This window comes from Sorex fumeus, unplaced genomic scaffold, assembly GCF_029834395.1.
Source record: "Sorex fumeus unplaced genomic scaffold, SorFum_2.1 ptg000093l, whole genome shotgun sequence".
In the NCBI taxonomy this organism is placed as follows: Eukaryota; Metazoa; Chordata; class Mammalia; order Eulipotyphla; family Soricidae; genus Sorex; species Sorex fumeus.
In genome coordinates, this window is record NW_026606150.1 from 6,972,852 (window position 1) to 6,990,560 (window position 17,709).

Consider the following 17,709-nt stretch of genomic DNA (forward strand, 5'->3'; position numbering starts at 1 on the left):
GCTTGGCAGGCTCCAACAGCAGCGCGCCCCGGCGCGCATTTGGTGTAAGCTCGTGACCAGATGCTTGCAAGACTCTGAGCCCTTGCATTATTCCTCCGGAAGGAAGAGCATGTGCTTCTACGCCGGGCCCAGGGTGATGCAAAAGTGGCCTTGAGAAACCTTCTTTGCAGTGCGACGGCAACTTTTGCATCGCTCCCACCCACAGGGACTAAGCTAAACCCCGCCCCTAAGGGGGCGAGGCCAGGATAAGCCACGCCCCTTGAGGGGCAGAGGCCAGGCGAAGCCCCGCCCCACAAGGGGCAGAGGCCAGGCGAAGCCCCGCCCCACAAGGGGCAGAGGCCAGGCGAAGCCCCGCCCCACTCGCGAGGCTCCCCGCTCTCATTGGCCGTCGGGCAGGGACTCCCTTACGTCATTGGTGCCGGCCACACCTCCGCGCCGGGGGCCGGGCCGCGCGCCTGCGCACTGGGGCCCGGCGCATCCGAGCGGGTCCCGGCGCGCGCCGCGACCCCATGGCGGCGGACGCGGGGGCCGAGTCGAAGCCGCTCCTGAGCGGGGCCCGCGACGGCGGCGGCGGCGCAGGCGGCGACAGCTCGGCGGACTCGGCCCCTCGCTACGGCGCCCACGTCGGTCCCGGTGAGCGCGGCGGCGCGCGGGGCGCCCCGTCGGGGCCGCGCGCGGGTCACGCCGTCGGGGCCGCGCCGGCCGCGTCCGTCGGGCCGGGCCGGGCGGGGGCCGAGGGGCGCGGGCAGCTGCTCTCCGGGGGTCGGGGGCCGGGGACGGCGCCCCGGCGACCCCCGGCCCGGGAGCGGAGGGGTGCGACGACGGGCCGGGGCGCGGCGCGACGGCGCGGGACCGCGGAGGCCTCGCCCGGCCGGCCGGGGACAGCTCGGGACGTCCAGCGCCCGGCGCCCTGCGGCCAGTCCCGGCGGGCCGGACGCGGCCACGTGCTGTGCGGGGCAGGGCTCAGGACGCCCGCGAGGCGGCCCCCGGTGCTTCGGGGAAACTGAGGCCCAGCGCCCCGTTCTCCCGTCTTCCCCCACCCCCCTCGGTTCGGACTTTCAACCAGGAAGTGGCCCGCAGCTTTCCTCTCGGCTGGCCGCTGGTCACTCCCTGCGCGGGGTGTCGTGCTTGGGTGGGGTTCGGGACACCCAGAGCAGCTTCCTCCCTTTGCCGCCACCGCAGCAGCACCCTCCCGTCCTTCCTGTTCCCCAGCAGCCTGGAGGGGCTGGTGCAGGGGAGGGATCTGGGACCCCCTGGTCACCCACCACTGGGGTCTGGTGCCCTCCCTGCCCGGCTCGCTTCCGGGCGCAGCGCGGCTCCTGGTTGCCCCTGTTTGCAGAGCTGGTGGGTGGGGGCCTCCTTGGCACCACCCGAGTCAGCAGTGACGAAACTGGAGGCCCAGGTGGCAGTCTGTCCCCTGGCCAGTCCTCCACGTGACCCGTGCCTGGCTGGTCAGGAAGGCGGGGCGCAGTGGCAGCCAGGTGCCTGGGGGTGCTGTGTGGGTCTCTGGAAATGGGGTGGCCACGGGGGCCACACCTGGGGCATTGCGGCATTGCGGGGGTTTCGGACCCCCAGGGACCGACCCTCAGCCCAGGGCCTTAGCTGGGGGGACTGGGGTGGGGGTGGGACTCCTTGCTGCCCCCGCCCTGGGAAAGTGGCACCACGGGGGTCCTCTGTCAATGGGCAGGACATTCTGTGCCCGTTCCCTGAGGACAGCAGGGACTGAGGGCTATTCATTCGGCCTGCCCAGCTGCCCTGAATGGCCGTGAAGTGGGGTCTTTTGCCGTGTGGGGGAGCTGCCACCAGGGCCCTGCCCCTCCTCCCCGGAAGAAAGTCACTCTTTCCTGATGACTGGACAGGCTGGTAACTGCCCCATGAGGGCAGCTTGGGGCAGGCGATGGCCTTGCTGGGCACCAGGCTGGGGATGTTTCAGGCTCTGGGGAGCTCGGCCTGGCAGAGCCCCTGGATCTGGGTGGGGGAGGCTGCAGGAGAGGGGGAGGGTGTGCTCGTGAGAGCTTGGCATGGGGGGGTGGGGATCCTTCCCCAAGGGGCTTCCCGAGAGCCCAGGGGGCCAGACACAGGCTCTCGTAGAAGAGCAGCCACGGCAGAGGAGAGGCCTCAAGGGGCTCCGACAGACCCCCTGTATACTGGGCGTGTCCCCCTACCCTGACCTGTCTCGCCCCCACCCCTGCTGCCTGACCCTGCCCTGTCCTGGTCTTGGGCAGCTTCTCCCGACTCTGACATGAAATGGCTTTTGCCGTGGGGACATCTCAGGTGGCTCCTGCCCACGTGATCTTGCAACAATGCTGCCAGGTGCCACGGAACCTGGATGCCACAGAGCTGGGTGCCGTGAAACAGGGTGCCACAAAACCGGATGCCGTGGAGCTGGGTGCTACAGCCGGGTGCCACGGAATGGGGTGTACAGATCCCTGGGTCTGACTGGGGGCTGTGGGACTCAAGGGCCACCCGACTCATGCACTCCGGGGCCCTGCCCGCTCCCACAGAGGCTCCCTGTGCCGGGTTGCTGGGTGGGTGGCTGAAGGGTGCTTAGGGCTCCACCTTGGGTGCTTGGGTGGTTTCCTCTCTGCCTCTTGAAGAGGCGCAGAGTCTGCGTGGAGACTAAAGTCCCGTGGGATGCGGGGGGCTGGTGCTGCTCCTGGGATGGGGTGCAGGGTCGTGGGCCACCCTGGGGGGTGGGTGGGTGGGGCAGTAGGGCACTGAGGGCAGCTCGGTGGCCCCTCACGGTGCAGCCCTCCGTGGGTTCCGGCTTGGGAGCAGAAGGGGAACAGGCCCAGAGAACCGAGGCGTGTCCCAGGTTGAGCGTGGCCTCCCTTCCCCTTTCGGGGAGCCCCTGCCGACAAGCAGAGCCAGGCGTGTTCTGGAGCTGGAGTGCCCATGGCCTGCGCCCTTGACATGCCCCCCGCCCCCTGCAGATGCCGCGGAGAAGCGGGCCGTGTGCCTGGAGCAGGCGGTGGTCTTCATCGATGACGCCATCCAGGTGGGCTTCTCCGGGGCGCCCAGCCCGGGCCAGCAGGGGACGTCCCGGGGGCCGCAGAGTGCGTGGGGTGGATGGGAGCACTGTGGCCCTGAGGGAGGGTCCCGGGCCAGGCCCCCGCTGGCTCTGGGGCTCTGTGTGCCGGTGAGGGGTGGGGCGCCCACTCGTGCCCGTGTGGTCCCCCAGTACCGCTCCATCAACCACCGCATGGACGTCTGGTCGATGTGGCTGTACCGCTGGTACTACTCCAAGCTGTGGCAGAGGTGAGTGAGTGCGTGTCCCCACCCTGGTCGGGCCTCCGAAGGGCCCTTGTGGTGGCCAGGGGGCCTTTCCAGAACGTTCTCAGCTGACACGGGAGCGGCCGCGGCGGGAAGCGTGGGTCCCGCCCCGGCCTCCCCTCTGCTCCGGGGCCGCCTGCCCGTCTGCCTGGCGCGAGTGGCCGCCGCTGAGTGCTCTGCCCTGGCCCAGGATCCTGAGCTTCTCCATTTTCCTGATCCTGGCTCTGGCCTTCGTGGAGACCCCGTCCTCGTTCTCCAGGACCTCGGACGTGCGCTTCCGCCAGGCCCCCTGGGAGCCGCCGTGCGGCTTGACCGAGAGCGTCGAGGGGCTCTGCCTGCTGGTCTTCGTGGCCGACGTGTCGGTGAAGGCGAGAGCGGGGGCAGGAGGGGCTGTCCCGCACACGTGCAGGACAGGAGGGCCGGGGGTTTGTTGGGGGGCCACCGGGCACTGCTCAGGGCTGCCCCCTGGCTCTGTGCAGGGGCAGCCTCTCTGGCCCCAGGTGGTGTCTGCATGGGCCACGCAGGATGAGTCCCCGCCGCGCGGGGGACGGGACCGAGGGCCGCCCCTGCCCCTGACCGAGGCTCTGACCCCGCAGGCCTACCTGGTGCAGATGGCCCGGTTCCGGAAGAACCCCTGGCTGCTGTCCTACATGCTGGTGCTCGCCGTGTCCCTCACTGACTGGATGGTGTCGCTGAGTGTCCTGTGTCAGGAGGTGGGGACAGGGCGCGGTCCCGGGAGCCCCTGGGCGTCCCGCAGGGTCCCACCCAGGACCGACCAGCCCAAACCCGCCTTCCGCTTCCTGAGCCCCACGGGCCGCGGCTCCCAGGCCTGTGCCGGCCGGAGTCAGGCACGTGCCTGCGGGCAGCTGGGCCCTGGGCCCTGCGTCCACGCCACCCCCTTCGCCCGTTCAGAGCCCTTCGGCCGCCACCATGTCACCCGTGGGGGCCTGAGGAGCCCGAGCTGGAGGTGGACCCCGCGTGGCTTCTGTCCCCGCAGCCCCTGCGTGTCCGCCGGCTGCTGCGGCCCTTCTTCCTGCTGCAGAACTCGTCCATGATGAAGAAGACCCTCAAGTGCATCCAGTGGTCCCTGCCGGAAATTGCCAGGTGGGCCCGGGGCCGCTCTGCCTCCCTGGGGAGGGGTCGTGGGGTCCCCGTCCCCGCCCGGCTGACCCCTGCCCGACTCCCGCCCCAGCGTCGTGCTGCTGCTGCTGCTACACCTGTTCCTCTTCACCATGTTTGGGATGCTGCTGTTCGCCAGCGACAAGGTACCCCCCGCGGCGCTGGGCGGGCGGGCGGGCGCGGCGGGCGGGCCCGGGTGGCACCTTAGTTCGGCCCCCGCCAGCAGGAGGGCAGCAGCGGGCGCGACCGGGAGCGACAGATCTACTTCCGCAACCTGCCCGAAGCCCTGACCTCGCTCCTGGTGCTGCTCACCATGGCCAACAACCCCGACGGTGCGTGTGGGCCCGGGGCCGCATTCCGGGGGCCTCGCTCCTGAGGACTGTCCCTGGGGCAGAGGCCTAGGGGCGGCGGAGGGGCCAAGGTGCAGGGCGGAGCCCCTCTGAACGGCCAGTGGTGGCCACCAGTGTCCCAGACCCGCTCGCCCAGCTCCCTCGAGGTTGGAAACTTCCCTGCCCGCGGCCACCACCCCGCTGTGGCCCCCGGGGGCTCCCGACCCGGGAAGGAGAGGTCGTCAGCCGGGCCCGCGCTCAGTTCCACGCATCCTCTCCTCAGTGATGATCCCCGTGTACTCCGAGAACCGCGCCTACGCCGTCTTCTTCATCCTCTTTACCCTCATTGGTGAGTCCGGACGGGGTGTTAGTGGGGGGCCGGGCTGGGGCTGATGCCTTGATAGGATCCTGATTCCCTGGGCGTGTGACCCTAGGCTCTTGAACCTCACCAGGGCCCTGACCCCGTGACGTCACCTTAGTGTGACCCCTAACCCTGCGACGTCACCTCAGTGTGACCCCAACCCTGTGACATCATCTCAGTGTGACCCCCTGGTCCTCTGATGTCATTAAGATAAGGACCCCTGCCCTCATGATCACTCCGCGTAACCCCATCCCATGATGTCCTCTCACCGTGACCACTGACCCCGTGACATCACATATGCGTGACCTCCCAGCCCTGTGCTTTGTGCCTCACTGAGACTCTGCTCTTGGTGCCTGTGGCTGGTAGGTGGCCTCCCTCCCGTTGGACGGACAGCTCTGTGGGCTGGCCCAGGCCCTGCCTGCCCTGCCAGCTTCTGGACGCTCTGTGGGTCGCCCCACTCTGCTGCCCCTGACCTCCGCACCCCTCCTAGGAAGCTTGTTCCTGATGAACTTGCTGACGGCCATTATCTACAACCAGTTCCGGGGTTACCTGATGGTGAGCCCCCCATGGGGACCTCACCCCAGCCTACCCTGCTCCCTGTACCCTGTGCTGGGGTGTGGTTCTGGTGTCTCGCAGCCCCTATGTGGGTGACCAGCAGAGCCTGGACCCCCTTTGCAGAAGTCTCTGCAGATGTCCCTGCTCCGGCGGCGCCTGGGGACCCGGGCAGCCTACGAGGTGCTGGCCACGGCTGTGCAGGACGAAAAGCACCCGCGGGGGTGAGTGTGACCGCTCTGCTCCCCAGGGTGGGTGCTCTGCCAGGGTGCGGGGAGCTGGCAGGGACTGGGCACCGCTGACCACTGTGGCTCTGGTCCTATCTCGGGCTGGGGCTGTGCTTCTGGGTCTCAGAGGACACAGTGACCCAGGGAAGCCGGTTGTATTGAACTCGGGGCGCAGTCACAGATGGGGGCTCCGGGCTCCGGGCCAACAGGATTCACTGGCAGGCCCTTTCCCTGCAGAATCGGGGTGAAGATGGAAGACTTTCTGGAGGTGCTTGAGAAAGTGCAGCTGTCCAGCGTCCACAAAAATGCCATCCTGGAGGTACGTCCGGTCTCCCCCAGGAGGACAGTGGCAGGCCTTCCTGCGGGCCAGGGGTCTGCCCACTGCTGTGCCCTTTCCCCTGGGCTGGCTGGGGGACCCCTGCCTCATCTCGGGGCCCCTCTTTGCAGAATGCACTTTCCTACGGCGATGTACTGTCAGCCAGCGAGTTCCAGAAACTTTTCTACCAGTTTGACCGGAAGGTGAACAAGGAGGTGTGTGTCCCGGGATCTGTAGGACAGGAAGGACAGGCAGAGATGCGGGGAGCTGCTTGGGGGGCAGGGGGCCTCAGTGTCCCCCCCCCCCCCGTGGGGGTAGGAGTGCCCCTGGGCATCCATGCCAAGGCTGGCGTGCTCTGCGTGTCGTGTGCAGAGGCTGCCGGCTGTGCTGTGGCCCAGGGCCTGGGGCTCAGGGAGGGAAGGGACAGACACACTGGCCTCAGCACGGAACTTTGTTCCTGTCCCAGATGAGGGTCCCGGTCTGGGTGGCCGGGGGGCTCCGAGGCCTCACTCCAGCCTCCCGCGTCATGTCACTGCACAGGTGGTCTGAGCCTCCGTCTCAGGCCTCCGGGAGCAGACCCCAGTGCCTTGTTATTCGGCCAGTTACTTTAGAAGGGTGAGCGGGGAGGGCACCCCACAAGAGGGACCGAGTAGTCTCCTCGGGCACCCCACTCATCCTGGCCACTCAGGGCTGGGGGTCCGGAGTGCACCTTCCTTTGGGTTGAAAGGGCCTTTTCCATCCCCAGGGCCCACTGTGGGTGCTGTGGCCCCAGCTCTGGGTCGGGCTGTGTGGCCCCCGTGCCGGCCCTGCTCCGTGGGGCGGGTGGACCGTGGTCACAGCCCTGCAGGTGGTCGCAGTGACTTGAGCACCCGTGATGTGCTTCCTGGCTGTCTCCTGCCAAGGTGTTTGTGGCTGTGTCCTTGGGCCTGAGAGGCTGCAGCCCAGAACTGGGAATCAGGGGGGCCCCAACCTCCGCAGCCTTGGCTCCTGAAGGGCCTTCTCTGAGCCAGTACACCCCCTTTCCAGCACCCACCGAAGCCTGAGTACCAGTCTCCTGTCCTGCAGACTGCCCAGTTCATCTTCAGCCACCCTGGCTTTGATTGCCTGGGGAACCTCGTTGCCCTTGGCAACCTGGTGTCCATTTGTGTGAGTGTGGGGTATGTGCTGCCTGTGGGGCGGCCTGTCCTGGCCCTGCCCTGCTGTCCACCCGCCCACCTGCCCTCCGCGGCCTCCCATCTCAGCCGTCCCTCTACCCTGCCCTAGCCCCGCCCTCTGGCCAGGCCCCGCCCCAGCCCTGCCCCAATCAGGCCCCAGCCCCGCCCTAGTCCCTCCCATCCAGGCTCCACCCCCAGAAACTCCCTCCAGGCCCTGCCCCCCGCTCCTGTTCAACTTCTAGCTCCTCCCCACCTAGGCCCCGCCCTCTGACCGGGCCTTGCCCCAATCAGGCCCTGCCCGGCCCCTCACATCTAGGCCCCGCTCCCAGCAACTCCCTCCAGGCCCCGCCCCCGGCTCCTGTTCAGCTTCTAGCTCCTCCCCATCTAGACTCCGCCCTCTGACCAGGCCCTGCCCCAATCAGGCCCCGCCCCGCCCATCCAGGCCCCACCCCCAGCTCCTGTTCAGCTTCTAGCTCCTCCCCATCTAGACTCCGCCCTCTGACCAGGCCCTGCCCCAATCAGGCCCCGCCCCGCCCATCCAGGCCCCACCCCCAGCTCCTGTTCAGCTTCTAGCTCCTCCCCATCTAGACTCCGCCCTCTGACCAGGCCCTGCCCCAATCAGGCCCCGCCCCGCCCATCCAGGCCCCGCCCCCAGCTCCTGTTCAGCTTCTAGCTCCTCCCCATCTAAACTCCGCCCTCTGGCCAGGCCCTGCCCCAATCAGGCCCCGCCCCTAGCCCCTCCCGGCCCCTCCCATCCCGGCCCCGCCCCGGCCCTTCCCTCTCCAGGCCCCCCCCAGCCCTCCCTCCGCCCCGCCCACAGATCTTCCTGGAGCTGGACGCGGACGTGCCCTCTGGTCAGTGGGACAACTTCTCCATGGAGGTGAGGCTGAGCCTGCGGCCGGGCAGTGGCGGGTCAGAGGCCACCGCGCAGGGCCCCGCCGGGCAGGCGGCTCCTGGGGTGCGGGAGGCTGGGGGCTGGGCCTGTTGAGTGCGTGGATCGTGGGGGGCTGATGCGGAGCCACTGAGGGGCTGTGGGGGCCGAGGGGACCCCCTGGCTCCCCTGGCCCAGGGCCCTGGAGCGGGGTGTCTTCGTGCGCCGCGCTCGCCGCTCTTCGTTCTTGGGGCTGGACTGTGCGCTTGGCGCGGTGCCCCAAGAGACTCGGGGTGCTGAGGGCGCATCTCTCCCGGGCTCCTGCGCCCTCCTCCCGCCCCCCGCAGGTCCTCAACTGCGTCTTCATCCTCTACTACGTGCTGGAGGCGCTGCTCAAGGTGTTCGCGCTGGGCCTGCGCGGCTACTGGTCCCGGCCCAGCAACGCCTTCGACGGGCTGCTCACCCTGGTCCTGCTGGTAACGGGGAGGGGCAGGCGGGATGTGGCCCTGCCCAAGGGGCGCCTCCCAGCCTCTCCTGGCTCTGGCCCCGCTGGTGTGGCTGCAGCGAGCACCTCTCCCTCTGCCCGCAGGTTCTGGAGGTCTCCGCACTGGCTGTGTACCGCTTCCCCTACCTGGGCTGGTAGGTGCCCGAGGGCGAGCACCCAGGGGCCCCAGACAGGGAGCACATCCATCCGTTCCTGGGGCGTCGCTCCTGGTGGGCAAGTGGCCTTGGAGCTGTGGAGGGGTCCCCTGGATTAGCTCAGCCTCTAGCAGGAGGGACGCTGGGATGGCCCAGGGGTGCCAGTTCAGAATGTGGGGGCGGGTCCCAGGAGACTGCAGGGTGGTGGGGGCCATGGGCAGCCGTGGGCAGCCATGCCTTCTGGCGTCAGGCAGGCCTGTCGGGACGGGGGAAGGGGCACTGCGCCCCTGTGGAGAGGGCAGGGGTGTTGGGGACTAGGAAGTGGGGGTGGGGTCAGTGCTGTGGGGTGGCGGCAGGACCTGAGGTTGTGGCTGGGGTCATGCCACGGGCACCCATCATGGCCCCTGGTGCCACCGTGTCCCCAGGAAGCCGCCGCTCCTGTCGCTGTGGGACCTGGCCCGGCTGGTGAACATGCTCATCGTCTTCCGCTTCCTGCGTGTCATCCCCAACGTGAAGGTAGGGCCACCTTGCACGGCCCTCTGGGCACGGGGCAGGCGCCCTCCTAGTGGGCCCGGATTCCCGGGATGCCGAGGGTCCGTCTCCCAGGCTCCAGGCGGCGTGAACCCTGGTGTCTTTGGCGACCACCAGAGCGGGGAACGGGAGACCCCCGGGGTGGGAGGGGGAACGGGTGACCGGGGCTCACTTCAGAGCCAGGGCAGAGTGGGCAAGCAGCCCACCCAGGAAGTTGGTGTTGGCGAGCCGGGGTGCCCCTCTGGAGCCCCAGGGTGGGGCTGGTGCTTCTTGTGACCTTTCTCAGCCCGGCTGTGGCTCTGTTTCACATTGGCGGGACCCAGTGGGTGGCCGGGTGCCAGGCTGGGTCCCTCAGACACAAGGGCTGCTCATGCTGTTTCCTGACGCCTTTCCTGGAGAGAAGGGGCTGAGGCCATGGCCCCTCTGAGTGTCCTGCCCTGCGCTGCCCTGGGCACACCCACGCCCCCTTCTATGTCTACATCACATGCGTGACGTCACCTCACAGGTCTACATACATGTAGTCTCATGTGTCTTACCTGTATGGTGTCAGTAACACATGGAGTCATGTACCTACATGACCGTCTGCGCATGGTCACGTGTCTCAGTGTCTGACGTCACTAACACGCTTACACTCCTGCACACCCACGTCATTTCCTATTGGCTGTTGCTGACATATAATCACGTGGACTCACAATGGGAGTCCGTAGTGTGATCATACACGTCCATGGAGTCTTTCACTGCCGTCACACAGGCACGCCCTGTGGCCGCATGTGACCTTGCACGTGGAGGCACACGTCCTTGTAATCTTCCAGTGGCCACACACCTGACACGCGTGTGTCTCGGAAGCAGTCACCACGTGCACTCACCTTTGCACTCACAATCACACGGATGCATTTCGTTGCCGTCGCAGGCACGGGCCTGCCCTCCTGCCCGCCGGGGGGGTGACTGGGTTGATGGGTCCCCCAGCTCAGGTCGCCATCTCCAGGGGTGCTCTTGGTGTACGTGGGTGGAGACGGGGGTTTCTGGGCACAGGGGTGCCTGGGTGTCTGCTGGACGGGGCCGGGTGTGCAGGTGTGTGACCAGGCGTGTGTGCAGGTGTGAGCAGTGTGAGCTGGTGCACGTGCAGGTGTGTGTGCAGGTGTGTGGGGTGGTGGGAAGCCACTGTCCCCTGTGCCTGGGTTGGGCTGGGGCACCGGCAGGCAGGTGCCCCCGTGGGACAGGGCGCTCGGACCTGCCTCCTCCCACAGCTCATCGCCGTGGTGGCCAGCACCATGCTGGACCTCATCAGGAACATGCGGGCCTTCGGCGGGATCCTGGTGGTGAGTCTGGGTGCGGAGAGCGGGCTGGGCGCTGGCACGGCGGGCGTGGCGCAGGGTGCGGGCGGCCGGGGGGGAGGTGGGTCTGCCGCCGGGGGACTGTCCCCTCCCCATCCCCCTTCCCACTGGAGCTCCCCTGTCCCGGGTCACAGGAACCTGGTGGAGGGTTCCCAGATGAGGTGCCAGTGGCTCTTTCTCGGCCTTGGGTTTGGGGAGCGTGGTGCGCGCCCCAGAGAGAAGGGGACCGTGACGCAGCAGACCCCCTGTGGGGGGCGGGCGCTGGGGAGCAGAGCCCCAGTACTCAGGCCAGCGTAGCGTTCATGCCCCCACTGTGGGAGTCTGGGCTAGCCCTGTGGGCCCCTCCCCCAGCCTCTGGCGCCCCCCAGGGACTCGAGGGGGTATGGCGGCCTTCCTGGGACCCCAGTGCTGAGCCTGGCGGCCCTCCCTGCCTCCCCCAGCCTCCCGCCACCCCGTCCTGTCTTCGGGGCCCCTCTCCTGCCCTCACGGCGCTGGCCCCGCCCCCAGGTGGTGTACTATGAATTCGCCATCGTCGGCATCAGCCTCTTCCGAGGCGTCATCGTGCCCCCCGGGAACAGCAGGTGAGGCCTGGGGGACTCTGGCCCCCTCCCCCCGCGGCCCAAGGCTGAGCCTGAGTAGTGTTGGGGGGAGGTTCTCGTCCGTCCTGCCCGGTTCTCGGGGCCCAGAGGGGGTTCCATGGCGGCAGAGGCCCCGAGATGACGGTGCTGTCCCCCAGCCTGGCCGCCAACGCCTCCGCCACCTGCGGCACCTTCGAGGAGCTCAACTACTGGGCCAACAACTTCGACGACTTCGCGGTGCGTCCCCCACAGAGCCCCACCTGACCCCCGGGTCCCCCTATGGAGCCCCGCCTCGCTCTGGGCCCCCGCTGAGCCCCCTCCCTGGGTCTGACCCCGGGGTCTCCCACTGAGCCCCTGCTTGACCCCAGGCCCCCACTGATCCCCTGCCCCCCGCAGGCGGCCCTGGTGGTGCTGTGGGACGTGATGGTGGTGAATAACTGGCAGGTGTTCCTGGAGGCCTTCGTGCGCTACGCTGGTCCGTGAGTGCCGACACCCTGGGCCCGCCCGCGGGGGGCAGGAGCACCTGGCTTGGGGCTCCAGGGCAGCCAGGCTACTGGGGGCAGTGGGCTCAGCTCCTATCTCACCAGCTGGACCCCGCAGCCCACTCTTGGTTATTCCCAAGCCCAGGTGGGGGCCTCTCTGGGGACCCTGTGGGTGCCCGTGTCCTGGGGGCCTGCGTCCTGGGGACCCTTGTCTGGAGGGGCCTGTGTCGGGATGGGGGGGGGCGTACGCTGGATCTCTGCCCGGTCACCGCATGGGGTCCCGCTGTCCTGCAGGTGGTCCAAGGTCTACTTTGTCCTGTGGTGGCTCGTGTCGTCCGTGATCTGGGTCAATGTGTTCCTGGCTCTGATTCTGGAGGTGCGGGCACCCCAGGACCCTCAGCATGCCCTGAGGGGGACACTTGGCCCCACCCACAATGCCCCGGGCTGGGTGCACTGACCTCTGACCTAGGATTCTTGGGCCCGACTGAGTTCCTGCAGGAGTGAGGCCTCACCTAGGGGGTGCTGGCGGGGTCCCTGCTGTGGGGACCAGCCGACCCGCAGTGGTCTCAGGTCTCCCCTCCCCCGCCTTCCAGAACTTTCTCAGCAAGTGGGACCGGCACGGCAACGTGGCCTTGCCACGCGGGGTCCACCAGGCCACTCGGATCATGTCCCTGGAGCTGCTGTTCAGGTGGGCGGCGGGCGGACCCGGGTCTCCACTGCTTCCAGTTCCCGCCATCTGCCACTCGGGTGGGACCTGCCTCCCCCAGTTCCCTGAGAGAGTGGCCCACGCCTTGGTGCCTGGGGTCACCGGGGCCTGCTCCTCTCTGGACCCTTCTGTCCACAGTGACACCCTGGAGGAGCCCACGGAGGAGCAGCTGATAGAGACATTGCGTAGTCACCCGTACCTGCAGCTGTGCCGGTGACCCGGCCGCGCCTGCAGCTCTGCGGGCCCCCGGGCCACGGCTGCAGCTGGCAGACACCTGGGCCACGCCTGCAGCTGACCGGCACCTGGGTCACATCTGCAGCTGACCGACACCAGGGCCACGTCTGCAGCCGGCCGACACCAGGGCCACATCTGTAGCAGACTGACACCTGGGTCACGCCTGCCGCCGACCACACCCGGGCTGAGTCGGACCATGCCACTGTCTGGGTGTGGGTGTGGCGGAGCGTCCTGGCAGGGGCGGGTGGGTGGCTGCCGTCCATCTGTCCATCCGTCTGTTGTTTGAGGGTCCGAGCTGCACATGCCCCTGCTCTGTCCTCCTGCCACTGGCTGTCCCGGGGTCCCTTTCTCTCGGTGTTGAGCTTGTTATTCGCGGCTGTGGGACCCCCATTCTGCCTCTCTGACCTGGGGGCTTGCCGCGGTGACCCAACTGGCCCGAAGCCTGCCCTGCTCCTGCCTCCGGGGCGTGGGTGCGCTATGTCCCTGGCAACCTTCTGGTGGGGGACAGTGCCAGTGTGGGTGTGCCTGCTGCCTGCTGCCCCCAGCTCTACCTCACACTGGAGCAGGGTCTTAGAAAGACCCCCGAGCTTCCAGCGTGACACTTGGGGTGGCCTGCAATGTCCCAGGGAACGGTCTCGGCCTTTGCTGGGACCTGCAGGCTGCCCGGGAGGGAATGTGTGTCCTACGCTTGGCCTGGAGAACGCAGGAAGTTCAGGTGGGCAAGAACCCCCAGGTGGTGTCACCAGTGTCCCTGCTCACGGCGACAGACTCAACATTCATGCTTTTCAATAAAACTGGCCAGAAACAAACCAACCCGGACAGTGAGTTGTGGGGGTGTCACCTGAGGCTTTGCTCAGAGCTGGCCCGTTCGTGTGCGGGGTGTGCCAGGGCCCCGTGCCCGCTAGATGAAGCCCCTGTTCGTGTTAGGGTCCTGATGGGCATCTTGGGATCCCGCATTTGCACCTTGGGGTCCCCTGTGTCGTGTGTTGGTGTCCTGTGTTTCTGTTTGCTGGGGTCCTGAGCGGGCCCTGCTGAGGGTACCCAGCTGGGCAGTGTGCCCGCGCCAAGCGGTCGGCTTTGATGTGGGCACGTGCAGAGCGGGGCTGGCCTCAGCGCGGCTGGCTTGAGTTTCCTGCAGTGCAGGTAATCGGGGTTCTCCCAGGGAGCACCCCCTTTGCTTTGAGCAAGCAGCATAGCCCGCTCATGGCCATGGACTCTGGGGGTGTGGCCAGCGCCTCACATCAAAGTGGTCAACGGATGCAGCCCGGGCCCGAATCCCAGGGGACGCAGGCTTGGCGCGTAATCGGAGCCTGGTGGCGTGGGGCCCACACCTGCAGGCTTGGGGGCACCTGCTACCCAGGGTCCCCGCTGTTGGCTAATCCGGCCTGGGGCCCACCTGGCGCCCTGCTGCCACGCTCCCCCGAGCACCGTGGCCCCACATGCCAGCGCCGAGAACATTCTAGACCGGCGAGTCCGAAGCCCGTGCCCAGCCTCAGGCTGGAGCGGGGGTGTCTGTGGGCCCAGGGAGGGTCCTTGACTGGCAGAGCCCCGGGCGCACCCCCAGCACCGGCTTTCCCTGTTCTTTCTAGCAGGTTCTGGGGTTGCGGCTGCAGGGCTGACCCTGACCATGGCTCTGCCTCCTGCCAGCGTGTGGGCAAGTACCCGGCCAGCCCGCGGGGTGCCCACACCATGTGGGGGAGGGGAGGACCCAGAGCCATCCCCCACTCCCTGACGGGGAGGGACACTGCAAAGACCAGGGCCCTGCCCAGTGCAGGGGGACACGGGGTCCTCCGACACCCACGGGGCCCAGTGCAGCCCCAATCCCTGTGTCTTTCCTCACCCTCGCCCAGGCTGCTGCCGGGCCCAGGGTAGCGAGTCAGGGGTACGAGAGGGTGTGGGCGCCGCATGAGTTGGGGTGGGGGAGGGGGAGGGCGCTGGCCTCGGCCCTATAGGTGACGGGCCTCTGTCCCTGTGCTGAGTGTTGCCGTGGGAACGACGTGGATGCCGGGTGCCTTGGGGGGCTCCCTCTGGCAGACTGCTGTGTTGGGGTGACCGGGTCAGAGCATGCCACTGGTCACAGCATCACAGCGTGACATGGTCAGTGTCATATGGTGTCACCCGGTCGCCCCATCACAGCAGTCTGCCAGAGGGGGCCCCCCAAGGCACGGCGGGCAGTGGGGGTGCAACTGCGCTCCCAGGTGCCGTGTGCCGTGCCCCATGCCCCCAGCAGAGGGCACCCGCGTACTCCCCCCCCCCCCCCGCTCGGCTTGGGGCTGAGGTCGCCCCCACTCCGGGGTGAGCGCCGCCGGCCGCCAGCAGAGGGCGCCACAGTCCAGGGGTTTGCTCCTGCTGCCCTGCAGGGCCGGCCCACACCAGGGGCCCGAACTCCTGCAGTACCGAGTCCGGCCAGTGGGTGGCAGCAGTGCTCCAGCAGCCCCCCCATATCAGCCCCAATCGCCCCCCCCCCCCCCCCCCCCCCCCCGCCCACTGCATTCTCTCCAGAGACCCCCTCAGCCTGCCTTGGCCCCAGGGCTGGGAGTGTCCTGTTTGCACACCAGTGCTGACCCCTCAGGAGCTGGGGGAGGTAGGGGGAGTTGTCAGGACCCCCCATTAGCCCTGGTTTCTCCTGGGGGGCTAGGTGGGCTGGGGGTCACCAACCCGGAGGTTCGTCTGGGTGTTCCAGGTGGCCGTGGAGCCCCAGAGAGTGAGCAGAGGCTCATCCCTGCCTCCTGCACCCCATTATCCCAGCCCCCTTCCCCCCATGGGGAGATGCGCCCCTGCCTTGCGGGGCTGTGGGGCATGGAAGGGGCCCTGGACCCCAACAGGACAAGTCGGGGTTCTAGCATGTCGCACCTGGGGGCAGAAGGACAGTGTCCAGGACGGGCCCCTGGCACCAGCCCAGGGCTTGGCTGTCCACCGGCAGGATTGTCCCAGGGGTGCCCCAGCCTGCAGCATGCATGGGACAGACCCCTTCTGCGTCCCTGGGCAGCCTCGGTGCTGGCTGCAGGGACAATCCAGGCTGAGGACCGACCACGGCACCTCCACATGTGCCCGGCTCATTCTTCAAGCTGCTGTGCAGAACATTCTGGAAGCCCCGTCCTCTGAGGCCCCTCCCGTGGGAGGCTCGTGCTTGTTTTGGGAGGACAGTGCTGGGTTGAGTCTGGGGGAGCAGGTGATAAGGGCACCTTTGGTCAGAACATGGGGGAACCCCTCGCCGGGTGTCTGGAGGTGACAGGTGGGTGGGGGCACCTGTGTCCTGGAGAGGCTGAGAAGGGGCCCCGCACCCTGGGGTCCCCCCCCGACTTGGGCACCAGCTTGGGGTCCAAGATGGGTTGGAAATGTTTGGGGGCTTGTCGGGGGCCCTGTCCATGCGCAGGGTTGAGGGTATGGGGGACAAGCAGAAATGGGCATTTTGGGCTGGAGCGATAGCACAGCGGGGAGGGCGTTTGCCCTGCACGCGACTGACCCGGGTTCGATTCCCAGCATCCCATAGGGTCCCCTGAGCACCGCCAGGAGTAAGTCCTGAGTGCAGAGTCAGGAGTAACCCCTGAGCATCACCAGGTGTGAACCAAAAAATAATAGAAATGGACATTTGTTTCTCTCGTTCTTCCAGAACATTCCACCTCCCCACTCCTCCACATCCAGCTGAGGGGTGCTGGGGACCAGGCGGGTGTGGCCCCATGACCCTCCTCCATGTAGAGGCATCGCTTTCAGGGGCCAGAAGGACTGGGGGGGGGGCTTTACCACAGAAACGGAGCAGGACCAGGTGGTGCCCAGGGGCGGCAGGGGTGGGGTGCGGGGGACTCACTGTCTTCACCTCCTTCTCCCGCCCGCACCTGCCTCTTCCCTAGGGGTGTTGGGGGGGACAGGACTCGGGTGCCAGAGGGGAAAGGATCTGGCCATCGAGGGGGGCTCGTGGCCACTGGGGTCCCAGAGAGGCCCAGCGGGCAGCAGGGCCCAGGGGCCTCATGTCCAACGTGTCCCGGCTCTGTGCTGTCAGCCGTGGCTGAGACGGGCTGCAGGGACAGGTCAGGGATGGGCAGTGTGACTGGATCAGTGTCCACCCACCACACCTGCTCCCCTCCGGCTGCAGAGGGGGACCTGCTGGTGGCCACAGGCCAATGTGACCATCAGCCAGTGCTACAAGGCCGCCTGGTCGGCAGTGCTGGTCGCGGCATAGTGTTCAGTGACTTGTTCCTGGCATGGGGCGGTGCCGGGCTGTGCCCACGGGGCCCCACCCACATTTCTGCCATCCGAAAGCCTCGCGTGGACAGTGCTGGTCCCCTGGTTCCCTCCCACAGTGGGGGGCCTGGCCGTCCGGGTACTGTCCACCAGGGGCCCTTTCCTGCCCTCCCTCGGGCCTTGCCCTGAGTCTTGTCCTCGGGTGAGGGATCACATCTGACGTGGGATCCGCGACACAGGTACCCGGCTGACCGCCCACCCAGCCTGCTGCCCGCGCCTGCTCAGAGGGCTTCGTGCTGGGCATCGGCCCCGCCCAGGAGCTCCCCAAGGCTGGACCCGCCGCTCCCCCCGCCTTGTGCTTGGGAGAGAGGGGGGTCTCAGCCCAGGAGAAAGCGAGGCTCAGGTGCCCGGGTGCACGGCCCTCTGCCAGCCGTGACCTTTGCCGTGGCCAGGCGCTTCTGGGACTCTGTGCAGAGCACTGTCCACAGCTGCACTGGGGAGCACTCTACTGCCGCACTGCAGGGCAGCTGGAGGCCTGCCAGGTCCCGTGCCAAGGGGCCGTCTCTGATCTTTATCGGGATGCGTCTTAAGGATATCAGGTGCTGGAGGGGAGGAGAGGGGGAAAGAGAGGGAGAGAGAGAGAGAGAGGAAGGAGAAAGAGAGGAAGAGACAGAAACAGAGAGGGAGAGAGGCAGAGAGAGGGAGAAAGAGGGAGAGAGGGAAGTGAGGGAGAGGGAGGAGAGGGAAGGAGGGAGGGAGGCCAGTGGGCAGCGTTGGCCGGCCCCTGTGATGCTGCCTCGGGGCTGGTCCCCGGAGCCCTT

The 17,709-nt window shown here is 67.9% G+C and overlaps 1 protein-coding gene across 1 annotated transcript; it reads left to right on the forward strand.

Moving 5' to 3' along the window:
• The first annotated feature begins 509 nt into the window (after positions 1-509).
• TPCN2 (two pore segment channel 2) lies at positions 510-12,689 on the forward strand. The gene is made up of 25 exons (XM_056131586.1): positions 510-813; positions 2,934-2,998; positions 3,182-3,258; positions 3,464-3,641; positions 3,870-3,986; positions 4,271-4,377; positions 4,466-4,538; positions 4,622-4,724; positions 5,005-5,070; positions 5,573-5,637; positions 5,761-5,858; positions 6,099-6,180; positions 6,309-6,392; positions 7,204-7,323; positions 8,152-8,211; positions 8,550-8,678; positions 8,792-8,841; positions 9,267-9,357; positions 10,620-10,691; positions 11,214-11,287; positions 11,443-11,521; positions 11,681-11,763; positions 12,061-12,142; positions 12,360-12,454; positions 12,611-12,689. The coding sequence occupies exons 1-25, from the start codon at positions 510-512 to the stop codon at positions 12,687-12,689; spliced, it is 2,433 nt and encodes an 810-aa protein (XP_055987561.1).
• Positions 12,690-17,709: the final 5,020 nt, after the last annotated feature.

Coding starts and splice junctions, on each gene's coding strand:
- TPCN2 (XM_056131586.1), top strand. CDS start 510: ATGGCGGCGGACGCGGGGGCCGAGTCGAAGCCGCTCCTGAGCGGGGCC. Junction 12,143..12,359: donor TCCTGGCTCTGATTCTGGAG/GTGCGGGCACCC, acceptor CCCGCCTTCCAG/AACTTTCTCAGCAAGTGGGA. Junction 12,455..12,610: donor TCCCTGGAGCTGCTGTTCAG/GTGGGCGGCGGG, acceptor TTCTGTCCACAG/TGACACCCTGGAGGAGCCCA.